Below are 18,381 nucleotides of genomic sequence, written 5' to 3'. Positions count from 1 at the left end.
AAAAAGCACCCTTAGGTGAAGGGGATTCAATTTTTTTTAAAATGAAGGGAGATAATTAACAATTATTAAATATCTGTAAGTGTCTTTGAAAAAATCTTTCTCTCGAAAAAATAATCGTCCAGAAAAGATGTAATGTGTGTTGAAGCATCCTCAAGTAATGTAGATTCAAGTTTGTTCAAATCATGATCCCCATGGGTATGGTGGGGCCACCTCGATTGGTCAAATATTTACATAGGTATATAGAGAAAAATCTTTAAAATTTTTCTCAAAAACCAATTGGCCAGATAAGTTGTAACTTGTGACGAAGCATCTTCAGGTAGTGTAGATTCAAGTTTGTTCAAATCATGATCCTCAGGTAGTACGGTGGGGCCACTACCTGGGGTCGAATTTTTGATTAGGAATATATAGAGTAAAATCTTCTCTCAAAAACCAATTGGCTAGAAAAACTAAAACTTGTGTGGAAGCATCCTCATATAGTGTACATTTAAGTTTGTTCAAATCATGATCCCCGGGGTATGATGGGGCCACATTGGGAGGGGGTCAAATTTTTAAATAGGAAGATTAGAGAAAAATCTTTAAAAATCTTCTATAAAAGCATTCAGTCCAAAAAGCAGTAACTTGTTCGAAAGCACAGGTTGTGCAGACTACAGTTTAATCAAACCATGATTTCATAGAGAAAAGTGGGGCCACACCATGGGGGGGGGGGGGGGGGGGGTAATGTGGAAATAGAGAAAAATCTTCTGAAAAATACTTCAACAACAAAAGGGCTTTTTTTTTAAAGGGGCTTGGTATTTACCATAAAAATCAGCAGATTTTTAAAATTTCTGAGCAAGATCTACTGTACTTAGTTGTCAAGATATTTTGATATTGTAATGCTGATTTGATCGGAGTAGTTATGGTTATTCTTGCTCAGGTGAGCAATGTGGCCCCTGGGCCTCTTGTCTGTAATGCTTGCTTCCTTCAAGTGTACAGTGTTATAGTTTGTAAGTAAACAAAGAGACTTGTCTTTTCGTATAGAGACGGGATAGTCAACCAATTACCCATCAGATCTCCATGACAAAGGTCATATATTTTGGTCATACAAAAATTAGGTGAAAAATTCAAACGTTTTACTTTTAAATTTTAAATATTTTCCCTATAATTTTACTAACACTCCTTTTCTATGTACATACTATCTTAACATGAATAAGGTGACAAGCAGTATTTGTGTACAAACATTTATGACTACCTCACATTCTTATAGCATATAAACAAATAATACACATATCAAAAACAATTACTTTAAACTGTGTGTTATGAAAAAAACAAATCACTTTCATAATTCAAATAAAACAATGGACTAGGTAAACTGTCAATTTGTGACACATATAAATATTAATCACAAAAAATCGCTGATATCTTCTTGGTCATCACCAACGGATAACATAGATGACCCCTACTACATCTGTTGCCACGGCAATAACAGGTCTACTCCCATCATCCCCTATTGCGATGGCATTTATATGCTCACAGTCTAGAGATATTGCTATGTTCTTCCTCAAATCTAGATTCTGTAGATCCCTCTCCTGTGGAACATGGTACACATGTACAATACCTACAATACAGTTTATTTTACAGTCAAGTTGTTCATTCTTTTGTTTTAAAAGAGGTCAACCAATATTTTGGGTAATGAATGTGCAGGACAATCAAAAGTACTTTAAGTTGTGATTATGACAAATGATATTTCTCTTGTTTCTGAATTTACTAGCTTTTTTACAATAAAAGTTAGTACATGTACATTGAGTATTTTAATGCCTTCATTTTCTGTTCCTAAAATTGTAATTGTTGGATCTGATTAATAGTTGCTAAATTTAGTATAATTTTGGCTACTGTGACCTTGACCTTTGACATTGACCAGGAATATTATCCAGTGCATTATATCTGTTTTAAATAAGTGGAAATTGTTGCAATGATATTTGTAAAGTACAGATAAGAGGAACTGTGGCTCTCAAAATACATTTAATTGAAAAGTCAAAATAATGACTTCCTAATTAAAAGCAATAAATATAAACTTGCATATACATGTACCTATGTCAACTAAAACTGCATTCAACATATAGAATTGAAGTTTTGCAATGACACCTATAAGACATTTTACTGGACTTGCCGTATTTTGTTCCAATAGCTAGAATTGCCCCGTGCCATGCAATGCATTCAACACGACAACCAAAACTTGTATGGGCATCAAGACAATGAAACCTTGACAAGTTGATGGACACATAGATGTTGCAATCATCTAAAAATATAAATTATTTAGTTAGCAATTTTATATGTCAAATAGTATGATTAAATGAAATATGCTAAAATTTCCGATATTACTTTAACAATAACTACATGTATTAACACATTAGGTTGCTTCATTTTAATAGTGGTACATGTATTTCAAAAATTGCACAATTTAGTTAAAAATGTAAAATCAAAATAAGGAGGAATTCAGATGTTGACTATTAATCAAGTACCGGTAGTGTGCTATAAATTTAATTGTATGTTACCTGTTAAACACACCACATATCTGCCTTTGTTAATCAGCTGTCTGACACTGGAGCCAACATTACCCAGTACCTTGTACTCTATGTCACTGGTGTGACCAATGGCTAACAAGTTCCCATGAGTCTCTAGATTGTCACAGTACACAATGTCTCCTGTCCTCATCCCCAACACTATCTGTTGAAAGTAAAGAGAGATCAATGTTGTAAAGTGCAGTAGAAATGTTTTCTCTCCTTATGTTTTCCTTAAATAGGCATGTATGCATGCATTTTGCTTGAATTTATAAAAGTTGCATTTATGGTTAGCACATAAACAAAGCTGAGAATAATGCGTAAAAGGGATGATAAAGAACATCCTGTATAGATGAGAAGATTGTCCTTTGATTTTGATTACAATTAATAATTCTTCTGCTGTATGTAATATAAATTGGTTGGCAGTATTCATATTTTGATATAGTTTTCCTGTATTGGCCATGGTGATATTGGTGACCTTAGTTCATTAAATTACTCATTAATTTAATTTTTTGATTAATTTAATGTTTGTTAAAATATTAATATGAATTTTTGGTGAAATGGCAAGCATATATATATTGTATCTATTTGTCTATTTCCATTTCAGTTAAGTAAAACTGATGTTGAATGGATGTAAACAATTCATTTCAAATTTGTACTGGTAGCATTTTGTTTGCTTTTCATAAGTTTTTTAAAATAAACTTTTTCTGCTTACTGTTGGGTTTTATTGTTACATGTTTTTGCCACACCCACTTTAATATTAACGATCTCCGATTTTCAGCCATGTTCAATAACTCTAATTTTTACGGATTTCTTGTATTCATACCATAACTCTGCATTTTATATAGACAAATTGAAATAGTCTTCTAGTGTTCAGATTAAGATCAGTTATTTAACAAAATGCTTGGCTTAATGGTTCCACCAAAATCTACTACATATAGGTAAAGGAATTTGATCTGTAGCATTACCATTCCACTGCTGGAGTCTGAAGTAGTTATTCTGTCCATAGATGTACTGACATGCACAGTTTCTTTCTCTGATGTTACAAAATGAAACTGGTTACCAGTGTACCATTCAAACCAGACCTTGTCATCACTAGGAATTATTGGGCAAAATTCAAACGAACTGAAATGTATAACTCATAATTACTTTAATCTGTTTAAAAAGGCATAAAACAGGAAAGAGGGTCAGCTATTGTAAGACGTTCTTACTTTTCACAAGGTTTCCTTGGCACTTCCAATAGCCACTCAGACCTCTTGTTACCTGATTCTGATGTATACCGGTATCTGACAAACTTGACCAAGTCTCTGTACACTACAATCAATGACTCTGTATTCCTGACTTCCCCTTTCAGAACTTTGGAGCTTGTAGTTCCTAAGTTAAGAGAAAGTTCTTTGAGCAATTAATCTACACAATTTTATACCATAGTATTTTATAATCCTGCTTAAAGCAGAACGCATGAACAAGTCTTCTGAAATAGAATACAAACCCTCTGGATCACAGAATATGGCCTGCACTGGACAATGGACAGACTCTACAACTTTGGTACTCCTCTGACCAGAATCAATATTCTTCCATATGTAGACATCCCCATTTTCAAAACCACTATATAAAAGCAAATCTGAAAATGGTATCGATAAACATAATTTTTGGAATATTATAGGTACCGGTAGTTAATTTTTGGAAAATAGTTTTCTCTTAGTAATTAGTCCACTCATAGAGATTGCTGTTTCCATCTTTCAAGATTCATCTATAAATTATAATAGCATACATTTATAAATTACATGTATGACGTTATTAATACCCATCAATGTAAAACTTAAATTTGATTTGCAATACAGTAAAACTCGCCTATAATAAAGTCCTAGGGACAAGCTGATTAGGTTCACTTATCCATATTTTGTTATACCTATATAACAAATTCATTATAATAAGTATAGCTATATCCGTGTTTGTATCAATTAATGTGTTTTACTGTTTGTCTTATTGTTAAAAAAATCTATATCACATAACTGGGTTTAATCTAATAAATTCTTTGTCCGCTACTTACCATGTAAGGCCAAAGAAGTGACCTGCCCATTGTCTGGATTATATTTAATTGTAGTGATGGCATACAGTTCATTTTTCACACGCCTTGCTCTTACATACTCCTTGAAAATTTCCTTCCAGAAAATCCAACCTAACTTTGATAGCAGGTGATAAAATATATTCCCTTTTTGAGCTGCATACAGTTCCTGCATCTTTGTAATATCAGTCAGTGAATGTAATGGAATTTCCTCAAGACAAAAGTCTAACCATAAACTTCCATTTCTTTCCAACTTTGATATGATTTCATTCCAGCGATGACAAACCTTCCTTGATTGCATCAAATTTTCAGCATTCATTTGTATAAAAATGGTCTCCATCAATTCATTTGGAAATTGGCAAGCCATCGTCTAAAATAAGAAATTTTTTTTATAAAATATTTCAATTCCGTTTCTATTATATATAACTTAAAGCAATATGAGCTGCAATTTTCTTGATGAAATTTTTTTTAACTAAAATGCTATTTTCTATTAAAATGACAGAAATATCATGGTTTTTAAATTTCTTTTCGCCAAAATTTTGTGATAAGGACCGTTAAGGAGCCTTAATTGGAGCAAAATTGAATTATTGCCGTCCTGTACAAAAATTTATTTGCTATATGTTCCTTAAAAGAGATATCTTTCCTCTGTAAAAAAATTAATGATTTTTTCCAACCTTATTTATCATAAAAGTTTAAGTTACATGCAGACTTATCATACTATAGTTTGTCCCAAGTTATTTTTGCTGCATATTTGAACGATTTTTAATAAAAATACACATACCTGTGACTGAAGTGCAATTAAAATCGATGGAAGGGAAAATTCCCAAGACAACTTCATTCACACATTATCATTTTTCCCTCGTAAAAATTCACAGGAACGAAAACAGATTTCCTACGGAGATTTATAATGGGGAATGTTTACATCTTTTCTCCATTCGGAAATACTCGGGACCCCTCGCGCAATTTTTCAACGTTATCATCCGGGCGTCTTCATCTCCTTGGCAATGGAAAAACCTCGTAGACTTTTTATTTTTAGCCGTGTACTGATACCCGACAAGCTAGAGGGGGCGTTTCAAAGGGGAAATCTTGGGATTTTTTCATACTATTGAATGAACATCGTCTGAACCAAGAGGTATTTATAAATATTGAATAATTTAAGAAAATATGCGGCAAAAATATCTTGGGACAGACTATAGCAGGTTGTTACAGCAAAATAAAATTCTAAAAAATACAGCTCATATTGCTTTAACTTTGTATCCACTTGTTGTTCAAGTAGACAAGTACATGCAGATATTTTTATTACCAAATACCAGTACCCTGTGTCCATTTCCCCTAATCATAATTGCATGTAGATTTATAGTTTCTATTGACTCAATCATTTATTTACTGTATATACATCCTAATCATATATTTGAGCACCATACTGCAAAACACTTTTAATAAAAGCCGGGACGTATATATACGTCCCAGATAAAAGCTTGCTCTTGCAATCAATTAAAGTTTTGTGAAACATCGCAAATATACGAAAGACGAATAGGGCCACTTACAAAAATATTTTTATCTCGTAATTACGAGAAAAGATCTCGTTATTACGAGTTAATTATCTCGTTATTACGAGAAAAGATCTCGTTATTACGAGTTAATTATCTCGTTATTACGAGAAAAGATCTCGTAATTACGAGAAAAGATCTCGTTATTACAAGTTAGTTATCTCGTTATTACGAGTTAATTATCTCGTAATTACGAGAAAAGATCTCGTAATTACGAGAAAAGATCTCGTTATTATGAGTTAATTATCTCGTAATTACGAGAAAAGATCTCGTAATTACGAGAAAAAATCTCGTAATTACAAAAAAAGATCTCGTTATTACGAGAAAAGATCTCGTTATTACGAGTTAATTATCTCGTAATTACGAGAAAAGATCTAGTTTTGAAATGGCGCGTTTCATTATTCTATTCTTTTTATATAAAGTGTATGAACTACTGCAATGTCTATTAATATACACTTACTTAGCATGATCATCGTTTAAAACGCATAATTTGATATAAAATCGGACCAAGCAGTTTTAAAGAAATTTCAGAAGAATTAGCAAAGCAAATTAATTAAAAAATTCATTGAACTGTATGTTAATAATTAAGAAGGATACGTGTTATTTTTTTTCAGACTCCAAAATGTTTATATAAAATCAACTATTTTCAATATACATGTAAGTTGTGTATGAACATATAAAACACAAATTCGGGTAAATCCTGTGTATCCATATCCATGACTGAAACTATATAGTCATTAAAGTTATCTGTAACTAATAAAACTGTGTTTTTACGACTATAGGACTACCTGGTATTTACTTCGGAGTGGGATTATAATATATATAAGTTGAATAGAAAAATTACATAAAGTTCTTTCCTTTTATTAATACCAGATAAAATGTCGAAACCAAACATTTTGATATGTAGAAATTAATGAATAATGATCGTTGTTATTTTTAAATATTGATCAAAATTGAATCAACGTTTCTGGAATGAAAAAGATAGACTTAAAGTGTGATCCAGTCGAATTCTTTTTCAGAAACGCACCATTTTATATAAATCTTTTCTCGTAATAACGAGATCTTTTCTCGTAATAACGAGAAAATTAACTCGTAATAACGAGAAAATTATTTCGTAATAACGAGATCTTTTCTCGTAATAACGAGAAAATTATCTCGTAATAACGAGATCTTTTCTCGTAATTACGAGATCTTTTCTCGTAATAACGAGATAACTAACTCGTAATAACGAGATCTTTTCTCGTAATAACGAGATAATTAACTCGTAATAACGAGATCTTTTCTCGTAATTACGAGATAAAAATATTTTTTTATGTGGCCCTATTCGGCTTTCGTACAAATAAACTAGAAATGGAGTAAATGATATTTGGTTAAAAAATAAAGAGTTTTGCTATTTTAGTTTTTCCGCAAAAAAAAATCCAAATCGGCCTCCTTAATTAATTAATATCTTGCACGGGCCCTGGAAGTTATTGTAAATATATTGCATGTGCATGTATAAAAAAGTACCTTACTTTTTTATACATGCACATGCAATATATTTACAATAACTTGAACTTCCAGGGCCCGTGAACCGAGCAATCACTTACCTTTGGCGGGTTTTCACCGAAAATGAAAGTAACAACTTTTATACCTTCAGAAACAGAAGAGCATACAACATGATGGGTAAGTCGAAAATATTACCATGTAATCATGTATGATTGAACATTATTTAGAGTGTATTCTTTTTCATTTTTGATTATCATAAATAATTACTTTTTGTACAGACAATTTGCAAGAAGAAGAATGTATAGCTCCAGAATTCAGCATCAATCTGATATTTAATCTGCAGCAACTTTATGATGATCAAAAATTGTGCGATTTTACCATCAAAGTTGATGGCAAAGAATTTAAGGTAATCGTCATTACAGTGTGGCAAATTTTAAGAAATCAAGATGAAATTTAGTATATTTTTAGATAACTTAAAGGAATTTTTATCTATGATTTTTTTTTATGTTGTAACTGGCTAACTGCAATATATCGTAAGGATAATCTATATAATTGTGAAATTGTGTCTCAAGACAAGCCTCATCTCTGTAAACAAAACTTCATTCATTGATGCATGCCGTAACATTAATCCCTGCATTTCATTTTCTTTTTGTGAACATTTAAAATTTTCCTTTTGCAGGTTCACAAAGTTGTGTTGGCCAGTGTCAGTGACTACTTCCGAGCTATGTTTGATCATGACATGATTGAGAATCAAGAAGACTCTACGGAGCTGAAGGGTCTCACGGAAGCAGGCGTGGGACCACTCATTGGATTCTTCTACTATGGAACCTTGAGATTAAATCTTGGAAACATTTATGATGTGATGAATGCAGCAACATTTCTTCAAATTATTCCTGCTGTAAATTGCTGTGTACAGTATTTGAAGAACAAATTAACATTTGAAAATGCTGAATATTTGCTCAAAATTGCAGATTTGTACTCTATTCCGAATTTGAGAAGTTATTACAAAAAATATATTTTAGATAATTTCCTAGAATATGCACTTACAGATCAGTTTCTAAGTTTAGACAGTGAAACATTAGCAAATTATCTCAGTGATGATAGTTTGAATACAACATCAGAGTGCATGCTTCTCCATCTAGTGTTGAACTGGTACAACCATGATCCGGATTCTCGCAAAAAAACAGCTAGATCTGTGTTTGAGAAAATCCGTTTTGTTGTGGATGGATGGCCTATTTTGTATTTTGCCATTCATTTGGAACCATTTAAATCACTGCCTGAACTTAAAAATTTGATAGATTTCGCAGACTCTTGTTTGACCAACCATCACACACGCTTCCTGACCAATGATCTGATGACAAGAGTCAGATATCCTAAGAAATCCCTGATTCAAATTGGAGGGAAAATCAAGCTTACAGATTCAGATTTTTTGGATTTTCCTGATGTGTCTCTAGACTCGTTTGAAGATTCATTTAGGATTGCATGGCACAAGAATCATTATTATCATGCTGTTCTCAAACGTTGGCTGCCACTCGGAGCATCAGAGATTGGTGAAAAACGCACCTGTGGTGGTACTCTGACTGAAGTCAATGGAAATGGTAACAATGGATAATCATTTTACTTTCATTTAGTCACTGTGCTTTGTTGTCAAAATACTTCTTAGCAGTCTAGTTATAAAGAAGTTTCCTCTCTCTCACCTTATTGATTTTTGCAATGGACAAGTTTCATAGATATTTTTTTAAAAATGTTTTCTTTTTGTAATATTACCTTTTTACATGTTTAAGAATATTTTGAATACACAGGTACCAGTATGTCTTGTCTTGCCGAGATTTTGAAAGTAGTTAAATTTTTGTTGATTTTTTTTTTCAGCCGTACTGTGTGGGGGTTATATTCACAAGATGGATGAATTCGGAGATGAGGAGAGCGACGTCACTGACGAGACCTGGCTGTTCACTGCCAGTGACTTTCGCCTGAGGCCATTACCACCAATGAAGCATCCAAGAGAGGGACACGCAGCAGTCTTCTTGAATGGTAACAGCTTGCCTATAGTCTGTCCCAAGATATCTATGCAGCACACTGGGTCATTTTTTAAAAAATAGGGAAAATTCCCAAGATATCTTCATTGACGCATTATCATTTTTCACTCGAAAAAATTAACAGGAAGGAAAACAAATTTCTCACGGACATTTATAATTGGGAATGTTTACATCTTTTCTCAATACGAAAGTCACTTGGAATACATTGCTCAATTTTCAATGTTATAATCCGGGTCTGCTGCAATACAAAATCCCCGTAGACATCACATCTTATAGCCATGTATTGAAACATGATAAGCTAAAGGGGGCGATTCAACTCAGAAATCTTTTTTTCATACTTTTGAATAGACTTCATTTTAACCCTGAGGTATTTATAAATATTGAATAATTACGGTAAGCATAATATTAATCGAGGATATCTTGGGACAGAGTATACCTAAAAAGCTTAGCCATTTATACATATATTTTTCTATAGGAGAAACCTAGATTACTGCAAAATTTATTGAATTATAAACCAAACAGATAACTACTACATGTATAAAGTTGGTTTTATATATATTTGTAATCATGTTTTGAACCGACTTCCAGGATGCCTCTACGCCATTGGAGGATGTGATGATTTTAAGTTACTGTGTTCAGTGGAGAAGCTTAGTGGTGAAAATGGCAAATTATCATGGTCCTATGTCCGACCCCTTTCTGTTTCAATTGAACATCATGCTGCTGTTGTATGTAAAAACAAGGTATGTAGTCATTTATTTCAGACATTAATTACATGTCATGTAATAGGTAATGAAAATTAAATTGTTTTTTTCTTTTTAAAGAAATAAAACATACGTGGTATTACTTTGATATCCTTCGATACAGTAAATCATTACAGTAATACTCAGTTATAGCGAAGTACTAGGGCCCAATTTATTTACTTCGTTATATCCGTAATTTGTTATATACATATAACAAATTCGTCATAATAACTATAGCGAATTCACTTTATTTACTTTCACCAGACTATAATTTTTGCTAATAGAGGCTTAAAATAAAAATACATTCTGGTGTTACCTTTGATAATCGGATTACGAAAAATTTAAATGAAAATAGATTCATTCAAACTATTATGTTAAATATTAGTGCAAACGTTTTAAAACTGTTAAGAAATTTGTAACGAAAGTGTTAAATATCGTTAATATTAACCTCTACGGAACTCAAAATCAGTTCGCTATATCTGTAAATTTGTTATATCAGAATTCGTTATAACCGTAAAACGTTGCAAAGATTTATTGAGAATTTAACCTGGGACTCAGAAAAACTTCGCTATACTAGAGAACTCCCTATATCCGTGTTCGTACTAAACAAGTTTTTCTGTATTTGGGTTATTTAATGTTAGTGAAAGACCATTTTTTTTTAAAAAGCTGATCATAAACTTATTTATAACAATTAATTTTTATGAGCAAATGGTCATTTTAAATATATTATACAAATATTGACTGGGGTGGAGGGCAACCTGAGGGAAGAAATATTGCCCGACGCGAAGCGGAGGGCAATATATACGTCCCAAGGGGGCTAATATAATCAATGTTGTCCCAAAACGCAGTCCAATTTTGTTTTGTTATAAGAAGAAACAAACCAAAAATCAAGAAAGGATTTGAAAACAGATCGCTGTAATTTTCTCAGCTCAACATAGAATTCAATTTTGCGCAAAGATCATTTCCAAAATATCGTCGGCATCAGAAGGTCACTGGTGACATTCCACCGTCCGTAGAAACTAAGCTAAAGATGTTTTACCTGATTTCACTTCACAATAATTCACAAATCCATATACCCGTTATGCCCGTTATGATAGCAAACCGTTGCACTGCGCGTTCGTTGTTTACTTGCCTTGACTGATTGCTTATTATGACGTCACCTTGTTTTGGAGTCGCGAAGAGTTATTTACGTCATCGTTAACCTATCAACAAATCGGCGATTAATTGAAATAGAGGGAATATTCTCTAGAGATTATTCCTAGCTGGTCAATATTAAAAAAATATTGACCGGTCAATATTTTTTGGACGAACTAATATTACAATTATTGACTATTTGTTTATATAGAGTTATATAGTGAGAATATACTACTGAATATAACAATAATGAATATACTATATAATATCAATGAATATACTCATATTTAATTCACATATTCTTATATTCTTTTATTTCTGTATAAAACATTTTGTTTATAAAGGATGTCATCCAATAATGAATTTCCCTTGAATATTAAATTGAGTCTAAGGGATAAATTTTTCAGGAATTAAATGGAATCATTCCATGGCAAATCATGAGAAGTAAAAAAGGTCATACATATGCCTGTTGGTATTCTTTATCTCCAGATTTACATATCAGGAGGATTTGAGCAAAGAGATAGAGAATCTGACAAAGTTTGGTGCTACAGTCCAGAGCTCAACCGATGGCACAAGAAAAAGTCCATGTGGGAAAGTATGTGATTCACTAAACTGGACAATCTGTGTTTATTTGTGTGGTTTGGTTTCTTTTTTATTGGGGGGGGGGGGGGTGTTAGAGGCAAATGGTAGGTAAAACAAATTTAATTTAAATGCATACATTATACATTTATACATTTCTAATAACTCACCGAGACGAAGTTGGGGGGGGGGGGGGGGGGGCTTTTGCTATACCCCTAATGTCGGTGTCCAGACCTGGTTAAAGTTCTTGTTGCAGGTCCTGTATTTAAGTTATTACTTGTCTTCTCAATTCTTTCTATAAAAACTGTTATTGTGAGCCGCACAACACATTAACTGCAAGACGTCAACTACATAACGCAAGGAAAAGAAGTTCTTTGAAGTTTAACGAACAAACATTTCATTTTCGAATATTTTTTTATGATATCATGTTTCACATTTACAACTCAACTCTTTTCAACTGAATTAATTATTTACTTTTTCATTCTACCTCAATTAACTGCCTATACCTACGTAATGTTTAATTATGATGTCATGTGGCATAAGAACACACAGTGGAATATAAAAAATTTATCCCATGAGTGATATCCACCGTATATTGAGATAAACATGTGATAATATATTATTATATTTACATTCTACTGTGTTTTTCCATTAAATTCCGTGATGGTTAAATGCCTCTAAATGCAACACCTATTCACTGCGTATGAATTTACGAGTAATTTACATAAGTAGTTCTCAGCAGTGATTTCTATGTTATCGGTTAAAAAATGTATTTCATGAATGTTGTCAAAACACCATGTTTTATAATTATTCGACAAAAAAGTTGACTTTATTGTAAAAAGCAACATTTCAAGAGTTATTTATCATGGATTATATTTTCATGCTCGTCGATCTCATCTCAACAGTCTATGTGAAAACCAGTTTAAACCGGTTTTACAAAACAGCTGTTCTTGCTGTTTCTTATTCACTCCCTCCGTGATCTGCACTTAATATCGATTTATTTAAGTAAACAATTGATTTCTTTAGTAAGGGAATGTAAATATAAGCATTACATGATTTATTTTTGACGTCGTCGTGTCAATAACTGCCGTCAGGTGAACAGACAAATTATCATAACGCGCTAACGCGCGTTATTCAATTTGTCTGCTCACCTGACGGCAGTTATTGACACGACGACGTCAAAAATAAATCATTTAATGCTATAATATCACATGAAATTGTATTAAATAATCTTGTAATATATAATGTATAACATGATACAATGTCATATCATATACTACAATATCATATTGCATCATTATTTATTATGGTATTTCATTGTATTATATGATATACCGGTATATTAAAAGTATGATAGGATGCATTATTGTATTTTATATTATTGTATGATAAACATTGAATCATATAATACAGTATGAAATGAACATATGATTATCAAACAATTTTTTAGTATATGATATATGATATTGTGTCAAAACAGTATCCATAACTATCCAAGATCATAAACTTAAGTATGATTTTCATATGATATGATAAAGGTGATGCCTCATAAAGGTGATGCCTTGTCTTGATGAGCTTTGTAATCTGTGATTACCTGTGTTTTGATACATTGTCATAATAAGCATTGGTACCCTTAAAATCTATCTTTGAAATAACGATGATGAAGTGAAAAAAGGTTTTACTGATATCTTATTTTGGATACTCATCATTATAATAAAATTTTCTTGAATTGTTATTGATATGTACTCTTGATGTCATACCCTACCAGAAGGATAAGAGCCTATCACATTCAGCCCTTGTGTGTTGTTTTGACATTTTTACCATCATGAATCTTTATGACCATTTTAAATTTAATTTCAGAGAGAACTAGTCATGGAATGGTGAACATTAATGATGTGATATATGTAATGGGAGGAAAGAATGACACAGGGATATTGGATACCATGGAAACCTACAATGTGGAGACCAACACCTGGACAAAACTATGTACCACTCTACCATGGCCTACATACAAGGCCGCCACTTTTGGTTAGCTCTACTTGAATTTTAAACTACAAATATTTAGTGAAATCATTTGAATTTAATTTTTCTGTGGATTGTTTATTTTATAAAGGTTTGTGGGGATGTTATTTCATGTAGTAATTGGTTGTGACTTGTCATTGAAATAATACTGTTTATAATTTGTTGGAGGTGTTAAATTATGGGTGATGGGTACCCATGAAATCCACAAAACTGAAGCCCTTCTTGCTCTGAAGATTCCTCAGTAACTACAATGTATTTGAAGGTGTAACCAGATTATGTGATTTTTCCATTTTAATTTGATTTATTAGTTTATTAATTAAGCTTTCAAATGTAATTGCATTGTGTGACTACTTACCTGGCAAGTTGTTTGGGAAACTGTTGGGGATTCTCACCAAAATTCAAATATAATGAGAAAGGGGTCTAGTACTAGTTCAGATCTCTGGTAATCATATAGTGAAAATGCATCAACTCTTAAATATATTTTGTTCTCTTGTACTGTGCATCCAGATGATCAAAAGCTGTTGATTCTTCGCAGGGTTGTATTTTTTTTTACCCAAGTGACCATTTAAAGGACCATGCTACCCCTCTCTTCCCAGCCCCCTCCAAAATAAAGAGGTCATGCATTTTTACTATACGATTAATAGAGCTCTGACCAAGTGGCCAATTGAAACCCCAGTAGTAGTTTATTCTCTTCTTTAATTTACACATCACCTTTCATTCCGAAAATCTGAAAATAAATGGAAAATAAACAATTAAATAAAAATAGTCCATGATGATATGCATTTTGGTTCTGTAGTCATGGGTGATAAAATCTGGTGTGTTGGAGGAAGAATGGAGATGCATATAAATGACCCTGAAGAGTTAAGATCTGATAGAATAGAGGAATACGACCCCAAAGAGGATACCTGGAGCATCATGGGCAGACTCCCAAGGAAACTAGACAGTAGGTTCCCTATAACATGGGGAGTTCATGCTTGATTCCCCAGGGAAATGAATAACACATCTCCAATGAATTGATTATTTACTTAGTGTAAAAAGTGTTACTTAGTGTTATTACCACTGTACATAAATAGTGAAAAATGTTTATTGGAAGGAAATCATACATATCAATAAACTTTATGTGGTATGTAAATGTAAAATAATCTCAAACTGTGAAACATTGAAAAGTGTGCTTTATGGTAAGTTCTGTTGTGTGAGTAATTAAAAATATTATTTTATGATGGATTTCAGAACCAGCTTGCTGTGTTTTGACATTAAAACTGACAAGTGATGGACAGTTTGAAACAGATGAAATCTATCGTAAATATGAAGACCTTTTGTAAGTATTACATGATACAGTATGCTTTTTCTGCATTTACTATGATTATGTCAATCGCAGCACAGTTAAGGCTGTCAATAAACTCAGTTCAGACAAAAAGTACGGGAAATGTGCATTATGACGTTCACAGTATATAACAAACCTCGAAAGTACTTATTAATCTATTTATTAGCAAAATTAACTTATACTAATCTTTTAATTGAAAACAACTAATGTTATTATTTACAACTTTGATGTCTGTTATATCAAACACACTGAAAAATAAGCGAGATGTCGTTCTCGCTGTACTATGCTTCAAAATGACGCATTAAGTTAAGTCATTGAAGGCTATCATGCAGTTTTATAGCGAAGAAAAATAAATGTCATAGATTAACGGAAAATTATAAATGGATATTTTGTTTAACATTATTTTTAGTAGAATGCTACATATATTAAAAGTCTTATTTTCATTTTGTTAAAAGTATGCATCGTTTAAAGAAGCAACCTCGGTTTTGTATAAAATATTGTATACCTGAAAGCTGAGTACCTAAATAAATCACTTAATTGCAAGGGCATACGCTTACCTGATCCTGACAAACTTTTGCATGTGAATTTGAAATATGCTATGTAACTTAAAAACTTCTACGATCCTTGTAAAATCTTACAAATTAATTATTTTTTAATTAAATTAACCCTGTGACCTTAAAAGTTATTCAACATATGCATTATAAATTACGGTTTCTACTAACAAATATTCTTATTTTATAAAGTACGCACCATTTTTCAAAATCTACAATATAACATCAAGTTATTTTATAATTCAGTTGTGATTATGCCCTTGCAATATTGAATTTTTTAAATGACCTCAAAACCACCGATACATATGCTTGTACCATGCTACTGTCATATCACGTGACCACTATGAACAAAAAATAGTGTACTGTTATATATATATTTTAGAAATATATTGCATTTGAGTAACTGTTATTGATTTTAAAAAGGACATGCCAGTTGAACTAAAGTATACGTGTTTTCATCACAAAAATTTGCCTATATTTTTATTGTCCGCCTTAACTGTATTGCGATTTAAAAAGTGACTTAATGTTTGTGAAGTATTAACAAAATCTATTGTACAGTATAGTATTTCTAATCAATTTCCTTTATTCAATATCATTGAAATCTCTTTCTTCCTATTAGAGAGGAGAATGATCTGAACTTGGAACTGGAAAACTTTTACAATCCAGCGCAGGAACATTCTTGACCTTTGAACCTGAAATTTGTTTATGGAACTTGAACAAAGCAGATAATATAGAAGTGAAATTTTCGTCCAATTTGTATGAGCATTATATGTTTTAATTTTACAGAGGGTTTATGCCTTCTATCTACCTCCTAAAGCATGCTTGATATTGGAGTGTGCATTTGAGATATTGAGATACACGTACTATTTTCTTGAATTTATCAGATACCTGAATCCTTTTACATGTATTTCTTAAGGATTTTCAGGTTGGAATGCAGTGCATCTTTTCATGACTGAAAAATATGGAAAAACATTCTTTCTCATTTAGATAATTTTTTACACTGCTATTCAGTATGACCATCTACACTGTACAGCATTTCTATGGGAAATTTTGTGTTTGAATAATATTTTTGGTTAGACGACAATGTTATTGATTTTGAGTTAGTCATTTGAAACTAAAACAATTTTCTATTAAACGTTGAATATTAGGGTCTTATCAAATTGTAAATTCTCAAAAAATCAAGTAGAGTACGGTAAGCGGGTTTGCTGTGATGCTTTGTTTTCAGGTCATACAATGGTAAGTTATCTTCTTGAATTATTCTCAGGTAGAGAAATGACCTTTCATTCATCATTAGATGACATATTATGCAGACTTTGTAAATGTTAAAACAATGTGCCAACTTTGGATGTGATTTTTACATGCATATCTTCAACTTTTAGCCGTGTATCTTAAAGTTTGGACTTAATTTTAGGAGCCATATAAAGATTGTGTTTAATATTGTTTTTCATTTTTATGTACCAGAAATAACTTGTGGTTTTGTAAGACTGCAAGTTATACACACTTAAAGGATTTGTTATTATTTTTTAGCCCAAAAATAATTTCATAAGTTACCCATTTAAGAAAGAAATTTACTTCAATAACCAACCACTCAGAGAAATATTCAATTTGGTAAACAGCACAACTTGTCAATGACATTATTTTTTCCCTTCCTGTCACTTGACTTGTAAAGTGCAGGCACATTACAAGCGTATGCTCTATTAACCTGCCAAATATTGTTTAGAATTATATGGGATAATCAGCAGGGTTGGTTAGGATTTTTTACATTATCTGAATTTTTTATCCCTATTATGTAGCAGAATTTACAATAAATGATTATTTTACAACAGGCTTATATTGTATTATTATTATACTTTATAATTCTTAATTTATGATCATACTTTGTTTATGGTTTTTTTTAAGAAGAATCCTTATGGGAATGGAATTCTTAATTGTTAAAATAAAGGGCCAAACCCTTTTTAGAAGGGAAATAATTGCGAAACAGTTAAAATAGGGTGGGTATCTAAAAATTTCCTCTCAAGAACCACTGCACCAGAAATGCCAATGTTTACGCCAAAGCTTGTATATATAAAAAAAATTCTATATTGATAAAACCGTGACCCTCGAACTAATACTGGAGCACCAAGAGGGGTTCAAAGAAATATACTAATGTAGACTGCAATATTTTCCTATCTGAAAAAAGTACATCAATCTCTGGTGTATATATTATGTTTATCAAATAACTTCTAAATAAATAACCTGTGATCAATCTAGATCCAGAACTCTATGAACCAGTATGCATGTAACTGTCACCATTTTTGTTGGTGTGGTTTTTTTTTTACCAGAATATAGAATAGTATTCTGTAATACCGAGTATACCGC

General features: G+C 31.9%; 2 protein-coding genes across 4 annotated transcripts; one reads left to right on the top strand and one right to left on the bottom strand.

Annotated features, from left to right (window-relative positions):
• Window positions 1–1,173: 1,173 nt before the first annotated feature.
• On the bottom strand, window positions 1,174–14,820 carry LOC105348925 (uncharacterized). Of its 3 annotated transcripts, none has more exons than XM_034446385.2 (8): window positions 14,504–14,807; window positions 4,588–4,972; window positions 4,027–4,158; window positions 3,749–3,911; window positions 3,506–3,662; window positions 2,532–2,703; window positions 2,147–2,275; window positions 1,181–1,594 (listed from the first exon to the last, which is right to left on the bottom strand). In XM_034446385.2, the coding sequence occupies exons 2-8, from the start codon at window positions 4,967–4,969 to the stop codon at window positions 1,410–1,412; spliced, it is 1,320 nt and encodes a 439-aa protein (XP_034302276.2). In that variant the 5' UTR covers window positions 4,970–4,972; window positions 14,504–14,807; the 3' UTR covers window positions 1,181–1,409. The 3 variants fall into 3 exon arrangements, with proteins under 3 accessions (XP_065930943.1, XP_034302276.2, XP_065930942.1); XM_066074870.1 differs by having other exon boundaries at window positions 1,461–1,594; window positions 2,068–2,275; window positions 14,504–14,820; XM_066074871.1 differs by lacking the exon at window positions 2,147–2,275 and having other exon boundaries at window positions 1,174–1,594; window positions 14,504–14,817.
• Window positions 7,739–17,846, top strand: LOC105348924 (kelch-like protein 26). Its single transcript, XM_011458531.4, has 10 exons — window positions 7,739–7,814; window positions 7,916–8,043; window positions 8,317–9,235; window positions 9,507–9,668; window positions 10,262–10,413; window positions 12,037–12,142; window positions 13,987–14,154; window positions 14,945–15,091; window positions 15,379–15,466; window positions 16,643–17,846. Exons 1-10 carry the CDS (start codon window positions 7,808–7,810, stop codon window positions 16,704–16,706), a joined length of 1,941 nt encoding a protein of 646 aa, XP_011456833.3. The 5' UTR covers window positions 7,739–7,807; the 3' UTR covers window positions 16,707–17,846.
• Window positions 17,847–18,381: the final 535 nt, after the last annotated feature.

This window comes from Magallana gigas, chromosome 2 (genome assembly GCF_963853765.1).
Source record: "Magallana gigas chromosome 2, xbMagGiga1.1, whole genome shotgun sequence".
Classification (NCBI taxonomy): Eukaryota; Metazoa; Mollusca; class Bivalvia; order Ostreida; family Ostreidae; genus Magallana; species Magallana gigas.
This window is presented reverse-complemented; position numbering and strand designations above follow the sequence as displayed.

Coding starts and splice junctions, on each gene's coding strand:
- LOC105348925 (XM_034446385.2), bottom strand. CDS start 4,969: ATGGCTTGCCAATTTCCAAATGAATTGATGGAGACCATTTTTATACAA. Junction 4,159..4,587: donor CACTTCTTTGGCCTTACATG/GTAAGTAGCGGA, acceptor TACCATTTTCAG/ATTTGCTTTTATATAGTGGT. Junction 2,704..3,505: donor CAGACTCCAGCAGTGGAATG/GTAATGCTACAG, acceptor TACTTTCAACAG/ATAGTGTTGGGGATGAGGAC.
- LOC105348924 (XM_011458531.4), top strand. Junction 12,143..13,986: donor GAAAAAGTCCATGTGGGAAA/GTATGTGATTCA, acceptor ATTTAATTTCAG/AGAGAACTAGTCATGGAATG. Junction 15,467..16,642: donor CGTAAATATGAAGACCTTTT/GTAAGTATTACA, acceptor TCTTCCTATTAG/AGAGGAGAATGATCTGAACT.